Genomic DNA, 15,526 nt, shown 5'->3' with positions numbered 1-15,526 from the left:
AGATTCTTTGAAATCATTTAATAATATGCTGTCCATTTGCAAGGCTGAAAAATGTCTTTTGTTATCATATACAGTAATAATAAGTTAAAAGAGAATTTGTAAAACTTTTTTAGCTATACCTCCTATGCTTGATTAGTTATTTTGATTAGCGCTTTTTTCTGTTGTTGTTGTTTTTCTAGGTTCAGTTGCAAGCAATTCTGCAAAGTAAGTACGTGGAATATTTCACTGAACAAGTCTCAGTCTGGCAAAAGAAACTGAATATGGCAGACTCAGTCATTTTCATTTGGATGGAGGTTCAACGCACGTGGTCTCACCTAGAAAGTATCTTCATTGGCTCTGATGATATCAGAAGCCAGCTTCCTGAAGATGCTGAAAGATTTGATGGAGTTGATGCAGACTTTAAAGTGAGCCGACCTATCTTTAGCATGAAAATAAAATAAAAATAATGACATACTTCATCCTTACTTTTATTTTAGGAAAAATGCTGTCAGTTCTGTCATATCCATTTAAATATGATTTGTATTTGAATGTTAACGTGGATGGCTAGATATATTTTTTTTTAAATGAACAAGAAATCCTAATGGTACAAGGATCACACATGATCCACTCTGCCCAATGTAGGAAATAGTACATTGCTGCACTATCTTAGAATCAGTCCAGGGGAAGACTTGTGATTTGGATGTATTTCCATCTTGGAAGGTGGTAGTAATTGGCAGCTAATACCAGTTACTACCACGTGCTGAGGCATCAACTTAGCCACCCTCTGGTAAGCTTCGGCAGGAAATGGTTTTTCCATTTTAGGGCTTGTTGCACCTTACACTGTAAGCTGCACAAATCTTGATCAGTGTTAGGTTGGAGTCTGGAGCAATCACACCCTTAGTCTTGAAACCTTCTTTGACTGCCCCCCACCTGCAAAGCTGTGACTTGACATGAGAGGTCTAGTGAGCAGGGGCAGGACTAGGAGCTGTAGCTCTGAGTTGCCACTACAAGGCTGGTGAGTCAGGACAGGCTTCTATTTCTGCTCTATGGGCAGAGGCATGCAAGATACTGGAGGACTTCAACTTGGGCGGCACATCTGTGGGGAGTGGTTGCATCTTAATGGAACAGGAGCTTGGTAGCATGGATCAGAGAGAATTCTGCTGTGGAGTGGCATAACTTTGAGCTGCGTAACGAGTGCTTAAAACCACTTTTAATGTGCAGACACTTAAAAAAAAAAAAACATTTAAAAATCCAGGGGTTAAGAGCTCCAGGAGCCACCCAAAATTACTGTGTAACAAGGCCCTAAGAGATTTTTTTAATGTTTTCTATTCTGTCCCAGGAAGATGGAGGGTGGGAGGGACAGAAAGAGAGAGGGGAGGCATATCCAGAGCAACTGCCCTAACCACCTGGCAATTGGGTATTCTGGGGTGAGGCTTTTTCAGTATATGCTATATAAATCATTACACCTTGTTTTAAATAATAAAATATCTATTAGAGCAAGGACTTAAACATGGGTCTCTCTATTCCAAATGAGTGCCCTAACCCTACTGGATCATAGATTTGGTCCCTGGTCCAATGACTGCTTAAGTAATTCAACAAGGTAGAAAAACTTCAATAAAAGCTAGCAAGGGAGACCATTTCAAGTCCTTGATTTAAGTCAGACAGAGCAGTGATTGTAACATTTGACTCGTATGTACAACCACATACCTAAACCATTAGGCATGGGCTATTTCAGGGAAGGCCTCTCTTTCTTTAGTTTTGAGTAGTAATAGTCTAAACTTGAGAAATCTTTTCCAGTAAAAGTGTCCTTGAAGCTGGAATGTTCCCATGAAAAGTTCAGTTTCAATAAATGTTCATTTCCTAATGACAAACTCTGTTTGTCAATAGTTTCCAGTTAGCTCTACCTCCTTGTACTTTGTCCAAGCCCAGGTACAGGTTTGAATGATGGGAGTACCATACTTACAATGTCAGGTTGCCCCCTATGCATCTAGATACCACAAGAGAAACTTTCTCTGTGTTGGAAACATGGTGGTGAGAAAGAGATTCACAAGTTTAAATATAAAAGGGAAGTAAACACACACATCTCCTTTGAAGTCTCCATTTTAATCTTTTGGTCTTGCATAGTCATTTACAACAGTGAAAAGTGTGTGTGTGTGTGTGTGTGTGTGTGTGTGTGTGTGTGTGTGTGTGTGTGTGTGTGTGTGTGTGTGTGTGTGAAATGCTGCTGTCTGATTTGGTAATAATTTGCACCTTCTTTTCCTTCTCTTTGCAAAAAGGTAAATGACCACACAGACACAAGACTGGGCTATGAGGGGTCCTATCATAGTTCAGTCTGAACAAAACAAGAATGAGTTAATTCTTTCTTCTATCAGTTGTCACCCTTTTTTGTTACAAGGGATCAAAGTTATGAGGAAAGGGCAGCAGTAGTTGCTTTCCTGTGTATAGTAGTCTATGCTTATTCTATGTTTCTTTCAGATTTACTCTACAAGGTTATACAATGAAATAACTAATATTTTCCCCTTATTTTGTGCCAGAAGAAGAAATAAAATGATCAGTTCCTCTCTCTCCCAGCTCTTGTGTTTGTTCATTGACTTATTTTAGTAAATGGTTTGAAATGGAAAGCTATTGTTTGAAATCCAGGTGTTCTGATTAATACTTCTGCACTTGCACACAGGAATTAATGATTAACACAGCAACTATAAAAAATGTATTAGAAGCAACAACCAAACCAAATCTGCATGGAAAACTTGAAGCTTTACAACACAGGTAAGAGTAGTTATAAAGTTAAATATTAATTCAAGCAGGCTGATTGAATACATACTTAAGTAGGTTTGTTGTTTGGTTGGTCTGGGGCGGTTGGTCTGTTGTTTTCTTTTATGGTGCATGTATGTAAACAATGTATTGTTTGTGAGGACTTCATCTTCTTTTTTTGATGTGTAGCTGATATTTTACATCTCTTGGTCAAACACTGCTGCAATTTAAGATGGTAACCATTTCAGGCACTTTTTTCAATTGTTTATGGCTCAGATAATGTAAATGTGATTTATATTGCAATTTTTTTTTAGATATTTTAGTTTCGCTAATTTAATTTCAATTCTCCCCACTCATCACTTCCTGATTGATCTTAGGAGCATCTTCCTTTGAAGTTCAGAGCAGGAGCAAAGTTCTGGGTCTGAATGGAACTGTGCCTTTTTCCTCCATTAAATCTTTCTACCTGAGGGAACAGTGAACACTTCACAGGTAGCTTGCTACTTGATTAGGGAAAGAATAGTAGAGGTAGGAAGCCAAAGGAATTAGCTCCTGGTTTAGTAGCATCACTGTTGCTATCATTGTCTTGTAATAAACAGCCAATTGGTGAGGTGGGCTGCTTCTTCCCTAAAGCATAGGCACGGGTTTTTCTCAAAGCAGCTTCTTACTTAATTAGCTGCCCAAAATCTGACTATGTAATTAACTCTGTGATTAGCAACATATGTTCTTATTTTTGCCACTCTTCACATATAGAAACTTATGTATAATCAGAGAAGCAGCCACTTTTCTTAGTAGTTGCTAGTTAGAATAATAAAATCATAGAAAAATAGAGCTGGGAGAGACCTCAGAAGGTCATCTAATCCATCCGCATATTTGACACAGGATCTTTCTTGTCTAAACCATCCCAGCTAAGTATGTGTTTAAATTACTCTTAAGACCATCTAGAGAACTTGTTCCAATGCTTAACCACTCTCATACTTAGAAAGTTCTTCCTAATAGTCAACCAAATTTTCTTGTTGCAATTTAAGACCATTTGTTCTGTCCTTCATGGACACAGAGAATAGTCCAATATCATCTTTAAAACCACTCTACATACATTTGAAGGCTTTAATCCCCCTCTTAGTCTTCTCTAAACTAAATAATTCCAGTTCTTTCATTTTTCTTTGTAAGTCTTTCTAAACCTCTAACGTTTGTTCCTCTCAGCTAGACTCTTTCTAGTGACATCTTTCTTTGGCATCTTTCTTGAAGTTCAGGGCCTGAAACTAGACAGAGTGTACTCCAGGTGAGGCCGCATAGGGGTTAACAGAGTGGAAGAATCACTTCCTTTGAATTGCATGCAGCACTTCAGTTAACACATCTCAGTATACATCCCAGCTTTTTCCCTGCCCCTCCTTTTTAGACAACATGCACCCATCCATGACAAAATTCCAATCAAGGGAACTATCCCACAAAGTCTCAGTTACCCCAGTTGGATCATAAATTGCGTGTTTGTGCCAGGACCTCTAATTCTTCTTCTAAATCACGGTTGTCCAACTCATGGCGCCCACTCAGCTGCTGCTTCTCCCATTACTCCAGCTACAGCAAGATCCAGGCTTTTTGGCTCCCCCTGCCTCATCTAGATTCTGCCCCTGCTCCAGGGGGTTGAGTGCTACATAGGCCACAGTGCTGGGGGAACCCACAGCTGGGGAGCTGAGGGTGAGGGCTGGGGCACATGCATAGTGTGGTATACTGAAAGGGTAAACACATAGCATGTGGCCCAAGTGGGGGAGGGGGCATGCAGCCCCCAGCCACTTAGGAGTTGGACAGCTCTGCTCTAAGTGATACGTTTTTGTAAGGCGTGTTAGAGTACATAGAAGTTAATTCTCTTTATACAACTTAAAAAAAAACCGTTAGGATGTACTAGTGTTGTTGGTCATTCATGGACATGTTTAAACAGCGTTAAAGTTCTGTTTCTTTTTCAGGCTTTCTCTTTGTGAAAAATCTCTTGCTGAATATTTAGAAACCAAGCGTTTAGCTTTTCCTCGGTTCTATTTCATTTCTTCAGCTGATTTGCTTGATATTCTTTCGCAAGGGGCCCAGCCTAAACAGGTAATATTTCCTGAATGTTTTTAGATTATGTCAAAAGAAAAACTATTTTGTAAAGAAGTGTGAGAGAAGAAGTAATTGTATATGGCTACTCATCACTGAAAATGTGACTTCACTTTTGATGAAGCGTAAACCTTTTTATGCAACACAACAGCTTTCTTTTTTAACAAAAATTTTGTAAGTGCTTAAACTGGGAAAGATGGAATTCATTATGGGAGGAAGAGTTGCTTTGATCATCAAGTCTAATTTTCCTCTGGCCCAGAATTTGTTAGAGATCAAATCTAAGGCATGCCATGTGTGATGATGATAACCAGCGCCAAAAGATCTGTGGTGTTTGCTAGATTGTCACTGACTGAGCAGCTGACTAGGAATGTTTATATAACCATCTTTGTTTGCCTCCCTTAAACAATGATCTGCCAGGTTTTGTGACAGTTAAAGACCCATTTATACTGAAGCACCTGCACTTGAATATTATTCAGAAGCTTTACACGGTGTTATCTACAAGCCAGATGACATCCTAGTGCTCAGTAACCACCCTTCTGTGGCCATTAATTCTCAGAATATCAGAATTATTTGTGTCTTGGGCAAAGCTTCTGTAGAAAGGATGTAATGCTTAACACAAGGCTTGATATTTTGCCATAGAATAAAGTACTAGTGAGACTAAAATAATAATCCTTTCAGTACAATCACAAGTTCTTTTAATTTCCTAACACCATTAAACCTTAGCAATTTGTTTCATCCTTAAAATTGTACAAACCAGTAGAGAAGTGAAGGCAACCCAATGTGACTGAATTCTCTTCTCATGGTAGAGGTGGACTCTCCACATCAGGACTGTGCAGGACAGCAAGGAAGTACTTCCACTGTTGTTTTTCAAACCCCACCAGTTCTGTAGATAGTGGACTTCAACCTCCACGGCTATCAGGTTGATACTTATTACAAGGCACCTTTTTTAAGAACTGTGAGAGGCAAGGACATGTGTACATGTATAGTTATGGTGCCTGAATAAACCGTGGAGCTTATTGCTCCAAAGTTAATTCCTCCTGGGTGTGCTGTTTTTATGATGCACTCGGGAGCAATTTACTCCAGAGCAATAAGCTCCACATTTTATTCAGGCACAGCACATGGAGCTGGGGTGGAGTAGCCCACATGGAGTGGCAGGGGGATCTGGGGGTTAGCTCGCCAGCCCGGGGCTACTCCCCACAGCTCAGTGTGCTACAAAGGGGCTGGCTGGTGCATGGGGGAGATTCAGGCTGCCCCCTCACTGAAACATCCTTGTGCATCAGCCAACCTAGCAGAATCTACATGTGCACTGCTGTGGAGTTTTTACTTTGCAGCAAAATAGTACTTGTACTTACAAATACTATCCTGCTGTGGAGTAAATTAGTTTACTCCAGCCTAATAGGGGCACACATGTAGATACCAAGTTACTACACAGCTAATTACTCAGCTGTGCAGTAAACATCTTGTGTAGACATGCCCACTGTGTAGTTAGGATAAAGTTAGAAAAGTATTTGAATCTAAGCATCTTTTGTCAGATCTCTCATTTTTTAGATAAGCATTTAAATATAAGTTCTATATCTTGGGATCTTCATCTTGCATCTTCATCTTGCAAATGTATGCCTGCATATGCGTGAAGTCCTAAATGATGATAGGAGGGGGAAATATAACAACCAGCATGATTCACTAACTTACATACTTCATGTGTGCTTCCTGTTCTAGCAGCTAAGAAATAGTGATAATGAAGCTTCACTGCCATCCTTCAACCTTTCCCCTGGTCACACTCCTAAATACCCATACATTGGCATCTGGCAGCGAACGGTAGTGTAAAGTTTTTACATCAACCTATGGCATTTGGGAAAGTCCTTTGTCACTTTCTCTGCTTGAAACATAATGGCAATATTAATATAATAGAGAATTTGGCCTTTTGTTTTCTGTTTTCTTTCTGAGACCTAAGAGTCATCCTAGTACTGTTTTTATTCAGTATTTGGCTCCTACCAAGGTCATTGAAAGATTTTTTTGTGTTGATTGCATGCAGTTATCAAAAAAAAGCAAATGCTTCATGTTTTCTGAATGCAGAATGACTTTGCTAAATTAGGAGAACTCAAGGTTATTGCTAAGAACTTGATTAGAAATAGTACTTCACTTAAACAGGAATGTGGAGGAAATGGAAAATCCAAGAAAATCCTAGGTGTGTGATCTTAAATCTGTGGTATATTCTGAATGCAGGTAACACGTCATCTTACTAAACTTTTTGACAATATTGCTGATCTCAAATTTGAAGACAAGGAAGAGAATCTAACAAATATTGCGTTGGGGATGTACAGTAAAGAAAAAGAATATGTCCAGTTCTATGCAGAATCTGAATGTGTTGGTCAGGTAAGCTAAGTTAATTTAAATTTTTTTCAAGGGAACATTTTTCTTTTTACTCGGATAAAAAATTAAATGTGTATCAAACCCTACTTCTCAGCTAAATGTATTGTATATTAGAGGGAATGGGTTCCAGTTCTATTGAGAAATGATCCTCCTGCCAGCATTTTGGGCTGGGAATCATCCACTATTCTGCATTTGTATGGTACTTAGGGCTCCGTTCCTGTTTGACTCCTGGGCTCTACTATGGTGATCTTGCCCAGACTAATTAGTCATACTTCTAATTTAAATATGTATATCTATTGAAGATGATGCAGTAGCAACACTTTTATCTCCCTGTTAAGCTCAGTCTAATAATGGATGAGATGATGTCAGGGGTCGTGTTTATTCCAGCTGCTTCCATGGAGAAAGATTTCTTCAATATCATGGTTCCTCAAGTGTTTTATTCCATTTCCTTTTAAACACTGCCTCCTTAGACAGAGCATTCAGTTTCTCACTTGCATACTGACCACAACAGTTGATAAAACAGTATCTAAACTCATTGTTGAGATAGAAAAAACTGTTTCCTCTGAATGACCTGTTTAAAAAAAAATGGAAATCCAACTATAGACTTTCTGGGCGCGTCCACACATTAATGCGCTGTAATTGCAGTGCATTAAGTTTATATAAAAGAAATTGTAATAACCTGCAGTATCAGGTGCTAACTTAATGCACCATAATTGGTGCAGATGAATGCTTTTGTGTGACATTCACTGCACATTAGACAAGTCTATTGTGTATTAGTGCACTAGCATGGTTTTTGTCAGCCACACTTATATGTATTAAAATTAGTCCAATGGGTGTTAAGCGTCTCATGTAGACATGCCTTCTGTGGATTTATTTTCTGTTCTGAAAAAGCTTTCAAGCTTTCAATGTTGTTGATTTCATGTATCTATTTAATTTCTTTTCTCTATCTGTAATGGCGAATTCAGTTGATAGGGAATGGATGTACCAAATTACAAAGTTTCCTCCAGAAGTTTGTGTGATTAGTTTCACATGGAAACTAAAATTATTTAGAAAGTAGATTGGAAATGCCTCTTTTTCATGTTTATGCTCCTGTACCTATAAACCCCTTCTGCAGGGACAAAAATATAACTGTTGTAGCATTAAAGCAGTGGTGACCAACCTTTTTGGCAAGCATGACACAAATTATGCACCACATCTCCCCCAAGTGCTACTCTGATTCCTTTCCCATGTCTGATCCACTGCTCTTTGTTCTCCTTCCTTCCCTGTGCTCACTGCCTAGTCTGCTGCTCTGCTTTCTGCTCCCTGCCCTATCTGCTGCTGTATTGCCTGCCCACTCCCCGATCTGCTGTTTTACAATTGTAGTATGTGGGCTGGAGGTGAGTCACAGGCTGCACACCCACATGCTGTACCACACCAGCACCTCTGAACCACTTAGCCATGAGCTCCCTTAGTCCTGTGGGCTATGACATGCCACTGTGTCCCCAGGGGTAGGGGCAACTAGCGCAAGATAGAGGAGGTACAGAGAGCTTGGAGACTCTGGAAGCAGCAGCGGAAGAGTGATGGGGGGAGGAGCTGTGCCCAGACCAGGACCCCAGGAACTATGCATCCTATAGGCCATGTTTAAAGTTGTACATCTTCAAAATGTAATTATTGGTGGTATGTTTCCAGCTAAGTAACTCTTTTGGACAGTATCAACTTGGAAGCTGTCTCGGACGGCCAGAGCCGACTCGAGGTGATCTAATAATTGCTCGTTCGTCGGGCGGGCTGGTGAATAGAGAGGCCGAGAAAGCTTTATGGTTGTAAAACTTTACTTACGTCACTTGTGGTTGCGACGAAAACGGTCCGGTCATCTGAACAACTATGTCAGTTGTTCCAGCTGGTAGGGCTCAGGCTAGCTCATCCGTCTACAAATCAAGCCGGCGGGAATAGGGTACGTCTGGGATTGCGCTCAGTGACGGGGAAAAGAATCGATAGGTGATCAGTCTATCGATCAGCTCAGCCGCAAGTCAGATCTCTTTTAGAAGCACTCTGCAGCGTGCTCAAAGTTCTCCGACTTGGGCGGAAGTCGCGCGAAATCTTAAACGGCTAGCAAGCCAATTACTAGCCGCCACATAGGAATAATTTAGAGCCGGCCAATAGCGGGACACAAATTTGCATTCAAATGGTGGGAACTCTCTTGCACCGGGGATTTTCTGCTGCAACAGAAAACCTTCACTTTGCAAGAAGCTCTCATGTGGCGGGAAAATTCCACCGTGCCGAGGCACCAAAATCACTGGGTTGTGACAGAAGCCAGCAGATCTCAAAGTTTTTGTTATTGTTCTTTCAACATCTATGTTGCTTATTTATTAAAAGAGATCCTCCTCTTTAGCATGATCCCTTATTAGATTTGCATGTGCTTAATCCTAATCTCCTGCTTGATAAGTAATTAAGCATACTTTAATTGAGATATTATGTCTTGGTTTGTGTCCTGTTTGCTCTTGACTTCCTCAGAAATGTGCCAGTGAGTTACCCGCAGGTAGTTTACTCTTTCTTAATCTGTGTGACAATTATTTCCAGTTCCTGTTTTGTTGATTGTTTGAGTCCCATCTCTGCCTCAGCAGCATAAATCAATAGTGTTACCATACACAAGAACAATAGTTTAATGCCCTGGTACAGTTTCAACCTTTTTTTCCTCTTACCTCTTTTTGTCTTTTATTCTGACTTTGCTTTGGCTGAACTGTTTCCCTCTTGCCTTGCCCCACTTCCCTGTAGATATCTCCCTTTTCCTTCCAAGGCAATTTCCCTGTTGTCTTCTCTGCTCCCCATAGAAACGCATGCTAATGAGAGAAAGAGCTTGCTTTCTTGGAGGCGTGAGCAACTGGTGCCTCCTGAGTCTGCAGGGGCACTCGCAGAAGCTGGCATCAATGGCGGGGACAGGGCTGGTGAACACCCGCAGAAGCTACCGGTGGCGTCAGCAGTGGGGACAGGGCTGGCGAGCACCCATAGAAGCTGCCAGTGGCAGGAACAGCCCTGTAAGCAGGGGCACGTGCCCCTCTTTGTCCCCCTTATCAGTCCCCAATGCTTGGAGGTTTTCTTGACTGCTACATAAGCCAGCTGCCCTGTATAGATGAGGTGTTCTTCCATGAAAATCATATGAAAAACATAAGTCGTAGTCTAAAAATTGTTTGCTTCTATGCTTTCAGGAGCAAATTTGTAGTGGAAAGTTATGCAGCTATCTAACATTCCTGCTGTTCCTTTCTTGCCCTTTCTCATTCATACTTTGAGTGGCACCAGCTAGACTGTGAAGCACTGTGGTGATCTATAACCTTTTAACTGCATTTCAATTCTGGCATTAGTTACATTATTTTTAGATGGAAATCTGAAATGACACTTTGAACCTTTTTATAATCTGTACATGCAAAGGGCATGTGGAGACAGACATTAGGGTAAGGTGAATATAAGGAAGTCATTTTAATCATGACTTAAAAATTCAACTTTTTTCAATTAGATTACATTTCAGGCAATCAAATTAAATTTCTTATTGCTCCTGATGTCAAGATACTGAAAAAATGGATAAATGAAATTTAGAGAGAGAAACTACTAGCCAAAGTTACAAGTAGTAATTTAAAGAAGGAATACATGGATCTTGTTTAAAAAGTAGTCACCAAAATTATTGAAAGTGTGTTTAGTTTTATGGGACAATACACATCAGTAGCAAATATTCCTTATGGTAAGTTAATTTTGGTCTTGTTACTTTTTTATCTGTTATCAAAGTTTAAATAATTTTTTTGTTCTTCATTTTGAAAGAATTGTTTTCATGGTCTTATTTTAAAAACAAATGTGGTAAAACTGATGACTTTGGGGTATCTGGTCAGATTTATTTCTGTTTATTTTATATGCCATCATTCCCATCAAGGGATGGAAACTTACAGTAAATTACAAGGCAACATGCAGTAAGAAAAGAGATTCACTTAAAAACAGGAAAGCAACAAGAGAACAAAAACAACTTAAAAGAACTAGAGCATCAAGATAAAACAGAGAACTCCTGCCACTCCAAGCAACAACTCATTCTAATTTAGTTTTCTAAATGCCTGTCCAAATAGGAAGGTCTTATAGCACTTCTGAAAGATGTCCAGGCTTGGGCTCTGGCAAACCTCAAGGGGCAGGGAATTGCGGAATTGAGGAGCAATTGTGGAAAGCAGCCTCCTACATGTTTTTGCTGAACAGACTTGGCATACCGATGATACTTGCAGGAGGTTGCTTTTGACTGACCTTAAAGATTGATGAGGCATAAAGGAGGTCCCAGACAGTTTAGGGCCACATAGGTCAAAACCAACACCTTGGATTTCACCCAGAAAGCTACTGGGAGCCAGTGCAGACTGTGGAGCACTGTAGCTATCTTTTCCTGGTGTTACAACCCTGTCAGAAGGTGGGCTGCCACATTCTGCACTAGCTGCAGCTTCTACGGTTTCCAAAGACAGGTCTGCATAGAGCACTTTGCAATAGTCTAATATTGAGGTTACAAAACCATGGATGATGGTGTCCAGATCAGAGTCTCAAAGAAAGGGTCAGACTCTTCTCACCAGGTAGAGTTGGTGGAAAGTACTCCTAGCCACAGCTACCACTTGAATATTCAGGTACAGCAGAAGAACCAGGAGCACCCCAAGGCTGTGAATCTGAGTGACAAAGGGAGGTTGAACCCCATCAGTGATAGGTGTCCCAGTCCCCTCCCCCCAGGTCTTCCCACCGCCATCACCTTTTGTCTGGATTCAGTTTCAGTGGGTTGACCTGCATCCCATCCCCAATTGTAGCCAGGCATAGAGACTGTGGGGCCAGGGTCAGAGAAGAAGGAGAAGTAGAGCTAGGTGTCACCAGCATATTGATGGCACCTCACTCCAGATCTCTGCACAGTTTTGTCCAGCATCCCCCTATACACATTGAACAGGAAGGGGTGACCTTTCCCTGGGGGAAAGGTCCCAAGTGGATGATGAGCATTCACCCATCACCACCCTTTTCAACCTCCCTGCTAGGAAAGAGCAGAGCCAATTTAGAGCTGTCCTGCAGATACCTAATAGGTCATGTAAATTCTTTCTCACCACCTCATGGTCAACTGTATCAAAGACTACCAAAAGACTAAGATCAGTAGGGCACAATTTTCCCTGTTAATCTTCAAGCAAAAATCATTGACCAAGGCCACAAGCACAGTCTCTGTGCTATGTCCAGGATGAAAACCAGACTGACAAGGGTCCAGGAAACCAATGGCATCCAAAGGGGCCTAGAATTGTCTGGCAACTATCCTTTCAGTGACATTCCCCAAAAAGGGGAGGTTGAGGACAGGGTGATAATGGGATGGGGCGTCAGCATCAAATGATGGCTTCTTGAGCAGGGGCCAAACAAATGCAGACACCAAAAATGCCTGGTACCCTGCCCTCCTGAAGAAAGCCATTGACAGCCTCTAGCCTAGTCTCCCCTGGCTATCTTTGACAAGCCAGGACAGGGTAAGCAGCAGGACTATAGGTGGATCTTGATCTGTGCTGAAGCCAACCAGTTGAGGCATAAATCTTTCTTAAAGGACTATGGTGTGGCAGTGATGGCGGTGAAAAATCTTTTCTTTTCCTCTGCCACTGTATCTGCAAAGAGGTGTCTGGAAAAAAATGTTCTGGGTGGTGAATGGCTTGGTTAATTGAGCTTGTCTTTGCATGGAAAGTGAGTCATTTTCAGTCTGCTGTTTGCTACCTACTTGGCACAGTCAGAGTTTGGGGCTGCAGAAGCCTGGTCTTGTCCTGTTTATATGGATCATTTTAAACTGCTATCAGCCACCAATGTGGAGGATGTGCTTGAAGGAATGAGGGCAATTAGCTGTGAATCAAAGCTACTTTGACTTCTCATATGCCAGGAAGACCTGTGCCATCACAGCAGATACCTAGGTGCCACTGTGTCTGTGCCCAAGGTCAGTGTGCTGTTCCACATATTAACTAGGACATCAACAGGAGCCATGAGTCTCCAGGGTTGGACCAGGCCAGCTGGTCCATCACCCTGATATGGGCAGTGGAAGATAGAGATGTTCAACTCTAGAAGGTAGCAGTCCAACCATGACAGAGGTTTCTTGGCAATGTCCTTAATCAGAGCCCCTGTGTCTAGTCAGGCACAAAACATTAGATCCAGCACATTCCCCACTTTTACGATCTGGTATAGCTCTATGATTGATATAAATGCTATGAAGTGCTGCTCCAGCTTTGAAGAGCTAACCTCAGCATTGATGTTGGGGTCCCTCAAGTCTGGATGTCCTCAACACTGTGTTCAAGACCAGCTTGGCTAGTTTATAGATTTTACAGATTTCTAGGGTCAGAAGGGACCTGGTAGATCATTGGGTCTGACCCCCTGCTCCAGGCAGGAAAGAGTGCTGGGGTTAAGTAACCACAGCCAGATGCCTGTCTAATCTCTTCCTGAACACCTCCAAGGTAAGGGAAAGCACCACCTCCCTTGGAAGCCCATTCCATATTTTGGCAACCCTTACCATAAAGATTTTCTTCCTTATGTCCAATCTAAATCTATTCTCCTTCAGTTTGTGGCCATTATTTCTGGTAACCCCGAGGCGTGTCCTGGTAAACAGAGTATCCCCTATTCCCTGCTGACCCTCCCCCCCCCCACCCGGATGCGTTTGTAGGCAGCCACAAGATCGCCTCTCAGCCTTCTCTTGCAGAGGCTGAAGAGATTCATGTCCCTCAGTCTGTCTTTGTAGGGTCTTACCTGCAGGCCCTCAACAATACAAGTAGCCCTCCTCTGAACCTCTCCAGGCCATCCACATCCCTCTTGAAGTGCGGCACCCAAAACTGGACACGGTACTCCATCTGCAGCCTAACTAATGCCACATAGAGGAGAATTATCACTTTCCTAGACCTGCTTGTGATGCACCTGCTGATGCAAGAAAGCGTGCGGTTAGCTTTGCTTATTACCTTGTCACTGTCAACTCATGTTCATTTTTTCATCAACCAGGACTCTGAGATCTTGTTCCACTGTTGTGGTACTCATAACGGTAACCCCCATCCTATAGGTGTGTTGGAGATTCTTTCTCCCCAGGTGCAGCACCTTGCATTTATCTTTGTTAAATTGGATCCTATTCTGATCCACCCACTTTCCCAGTCTATCCAAATCCACCTGAATTTGCTCCCTGCCCTCCAGTGCATTTACTACAACCCATAGTTTAGTGTCATCTGCAAATTTGGACAAGGTGCTTTCAACACCTTCATCCAAATTGCTGATGAAGATATTAAACACTAATATCTGGTCTGGTCTGATCCAAGGACAGAGCCTTGGGGAACACCTCTGTCCACATCCCTCCAGGGAGAAACCGACCCATCCACCACCACTCTCTGGGTGTGTTCCATAAGCCAGTTTTTCACCCACCTTACTGTGATAAAATCCACATCACAGCTACTCAGTATGCTCATAAGATTTGGGAGCAACGCTGTGTCAAAAGCCTTTTTAAAATCCAGGTAAATAATGTCTACTTTTACTCCTGCATCTAAGCACTTTGTGACCTGGTCATAAAAAGAGACCAGGTTAGTCGGGCAGGATCTGCCTGCTATACACCCATGCTGGTTGCCCCTTAATGTTGTGTTACCCGCCGACCCCCTGCAAATGTGATCGTTTATGATTATTTCTAAGGTCTTGCTGAGAATAGAGGTGAGACTAACTGGCCTATAATTACCCGGGTGTTTTTTCCTACCCTTCTTGAAAATAGGGACCACATTGGCCCTTTTCCAGTCCTCTGGGACCTGTCCCAAGCGCCACAAGCACTCAAACAGTTGTGCCACTGGGTTTGCTATGTTATCGGCCAGTTCCTTTAGTACCCTTGGGTGAAGATCATCAGGGCCTGCCGACTTAAATATGTCCAACCTTTCCATGTGCCCCTTCACTAAGTCAGTGCTAACTGTTGGTGAATTGGTATTACTCTCACTCCAGACTAAAGACTCATTGGGAGGTTGTGGCAGGGCACTGTTGATGCCTGCCACTTTAAGGGCTGAGCCAAGCAGCCAGCAGGTGTTTGATTGTGGCAGCCATTTTAGATCTCTGACTGCCTTTATAAACAGAGCAGTTCACTGCTGGCAGGCCAGGCAGAAACATCACCTGGCTGCAAGGCTGAATGCAACATCCTGGAGGTAAGGACAGGAGCTTAAGGGGATGGTTTGGAGGCTCCTGGTCCTGGGCATGACCTAAAACCACCCTGCCAGGAGTGGGTGGCCTGGTGGGGCTCCCAGTGGCATGGGAGCCTCCTGGAAATGCCAGGCCAGTTACTACCCCAGTGAAAGGTGGGTCAGGCACCTTAATAACCCCATCTCCCACAACCGGGTGGGTTACC

The 15,526-nt window shown here is 42.3% G+C and overlaps 1 protein-coding gene across 1 annotated transcript in view; it reads left to right on the top strand.

Moving 5' to 3' along the window:
• Window positions 1-15,526, top strand: part of DNAH11 (dynein axonemal heavy chain 11) — a 281,712-nt gene that overhangs the window by 78,082 nt on the left and 188,104 nt on the right. Inside the window, 4 exon segments of the mRNA XM_059728936.1 lie at window positions 180-404; window positions 2,654-2,745; window positions 4,689-4,815; window positions 7,039-7,188. Coding sequence (XP_059584919.1) covers window positions 180-404; window positions 2,654-2,745; window positions 4,689-4,815; window positions 7,039-7,188 — 594 coding nt within the window.

Source organism: Alligator mississippiensis, chromosome 5, assembly GCF_030867095.1.
Source record: "Alligator mississippiensis isolate rAllMis1 chromosome 5, rAllMis1, whole genome shotgun sequence".
Classification (NCBI taxonomy): Eukaryota; Metazoa; Chordata; order Crocodylia; family Alligatoridae; genus Alligator; species Alligator mississippiensis.
This window is presented reverse-complemented; position numbering and strand designations above follow the sequence as displayed.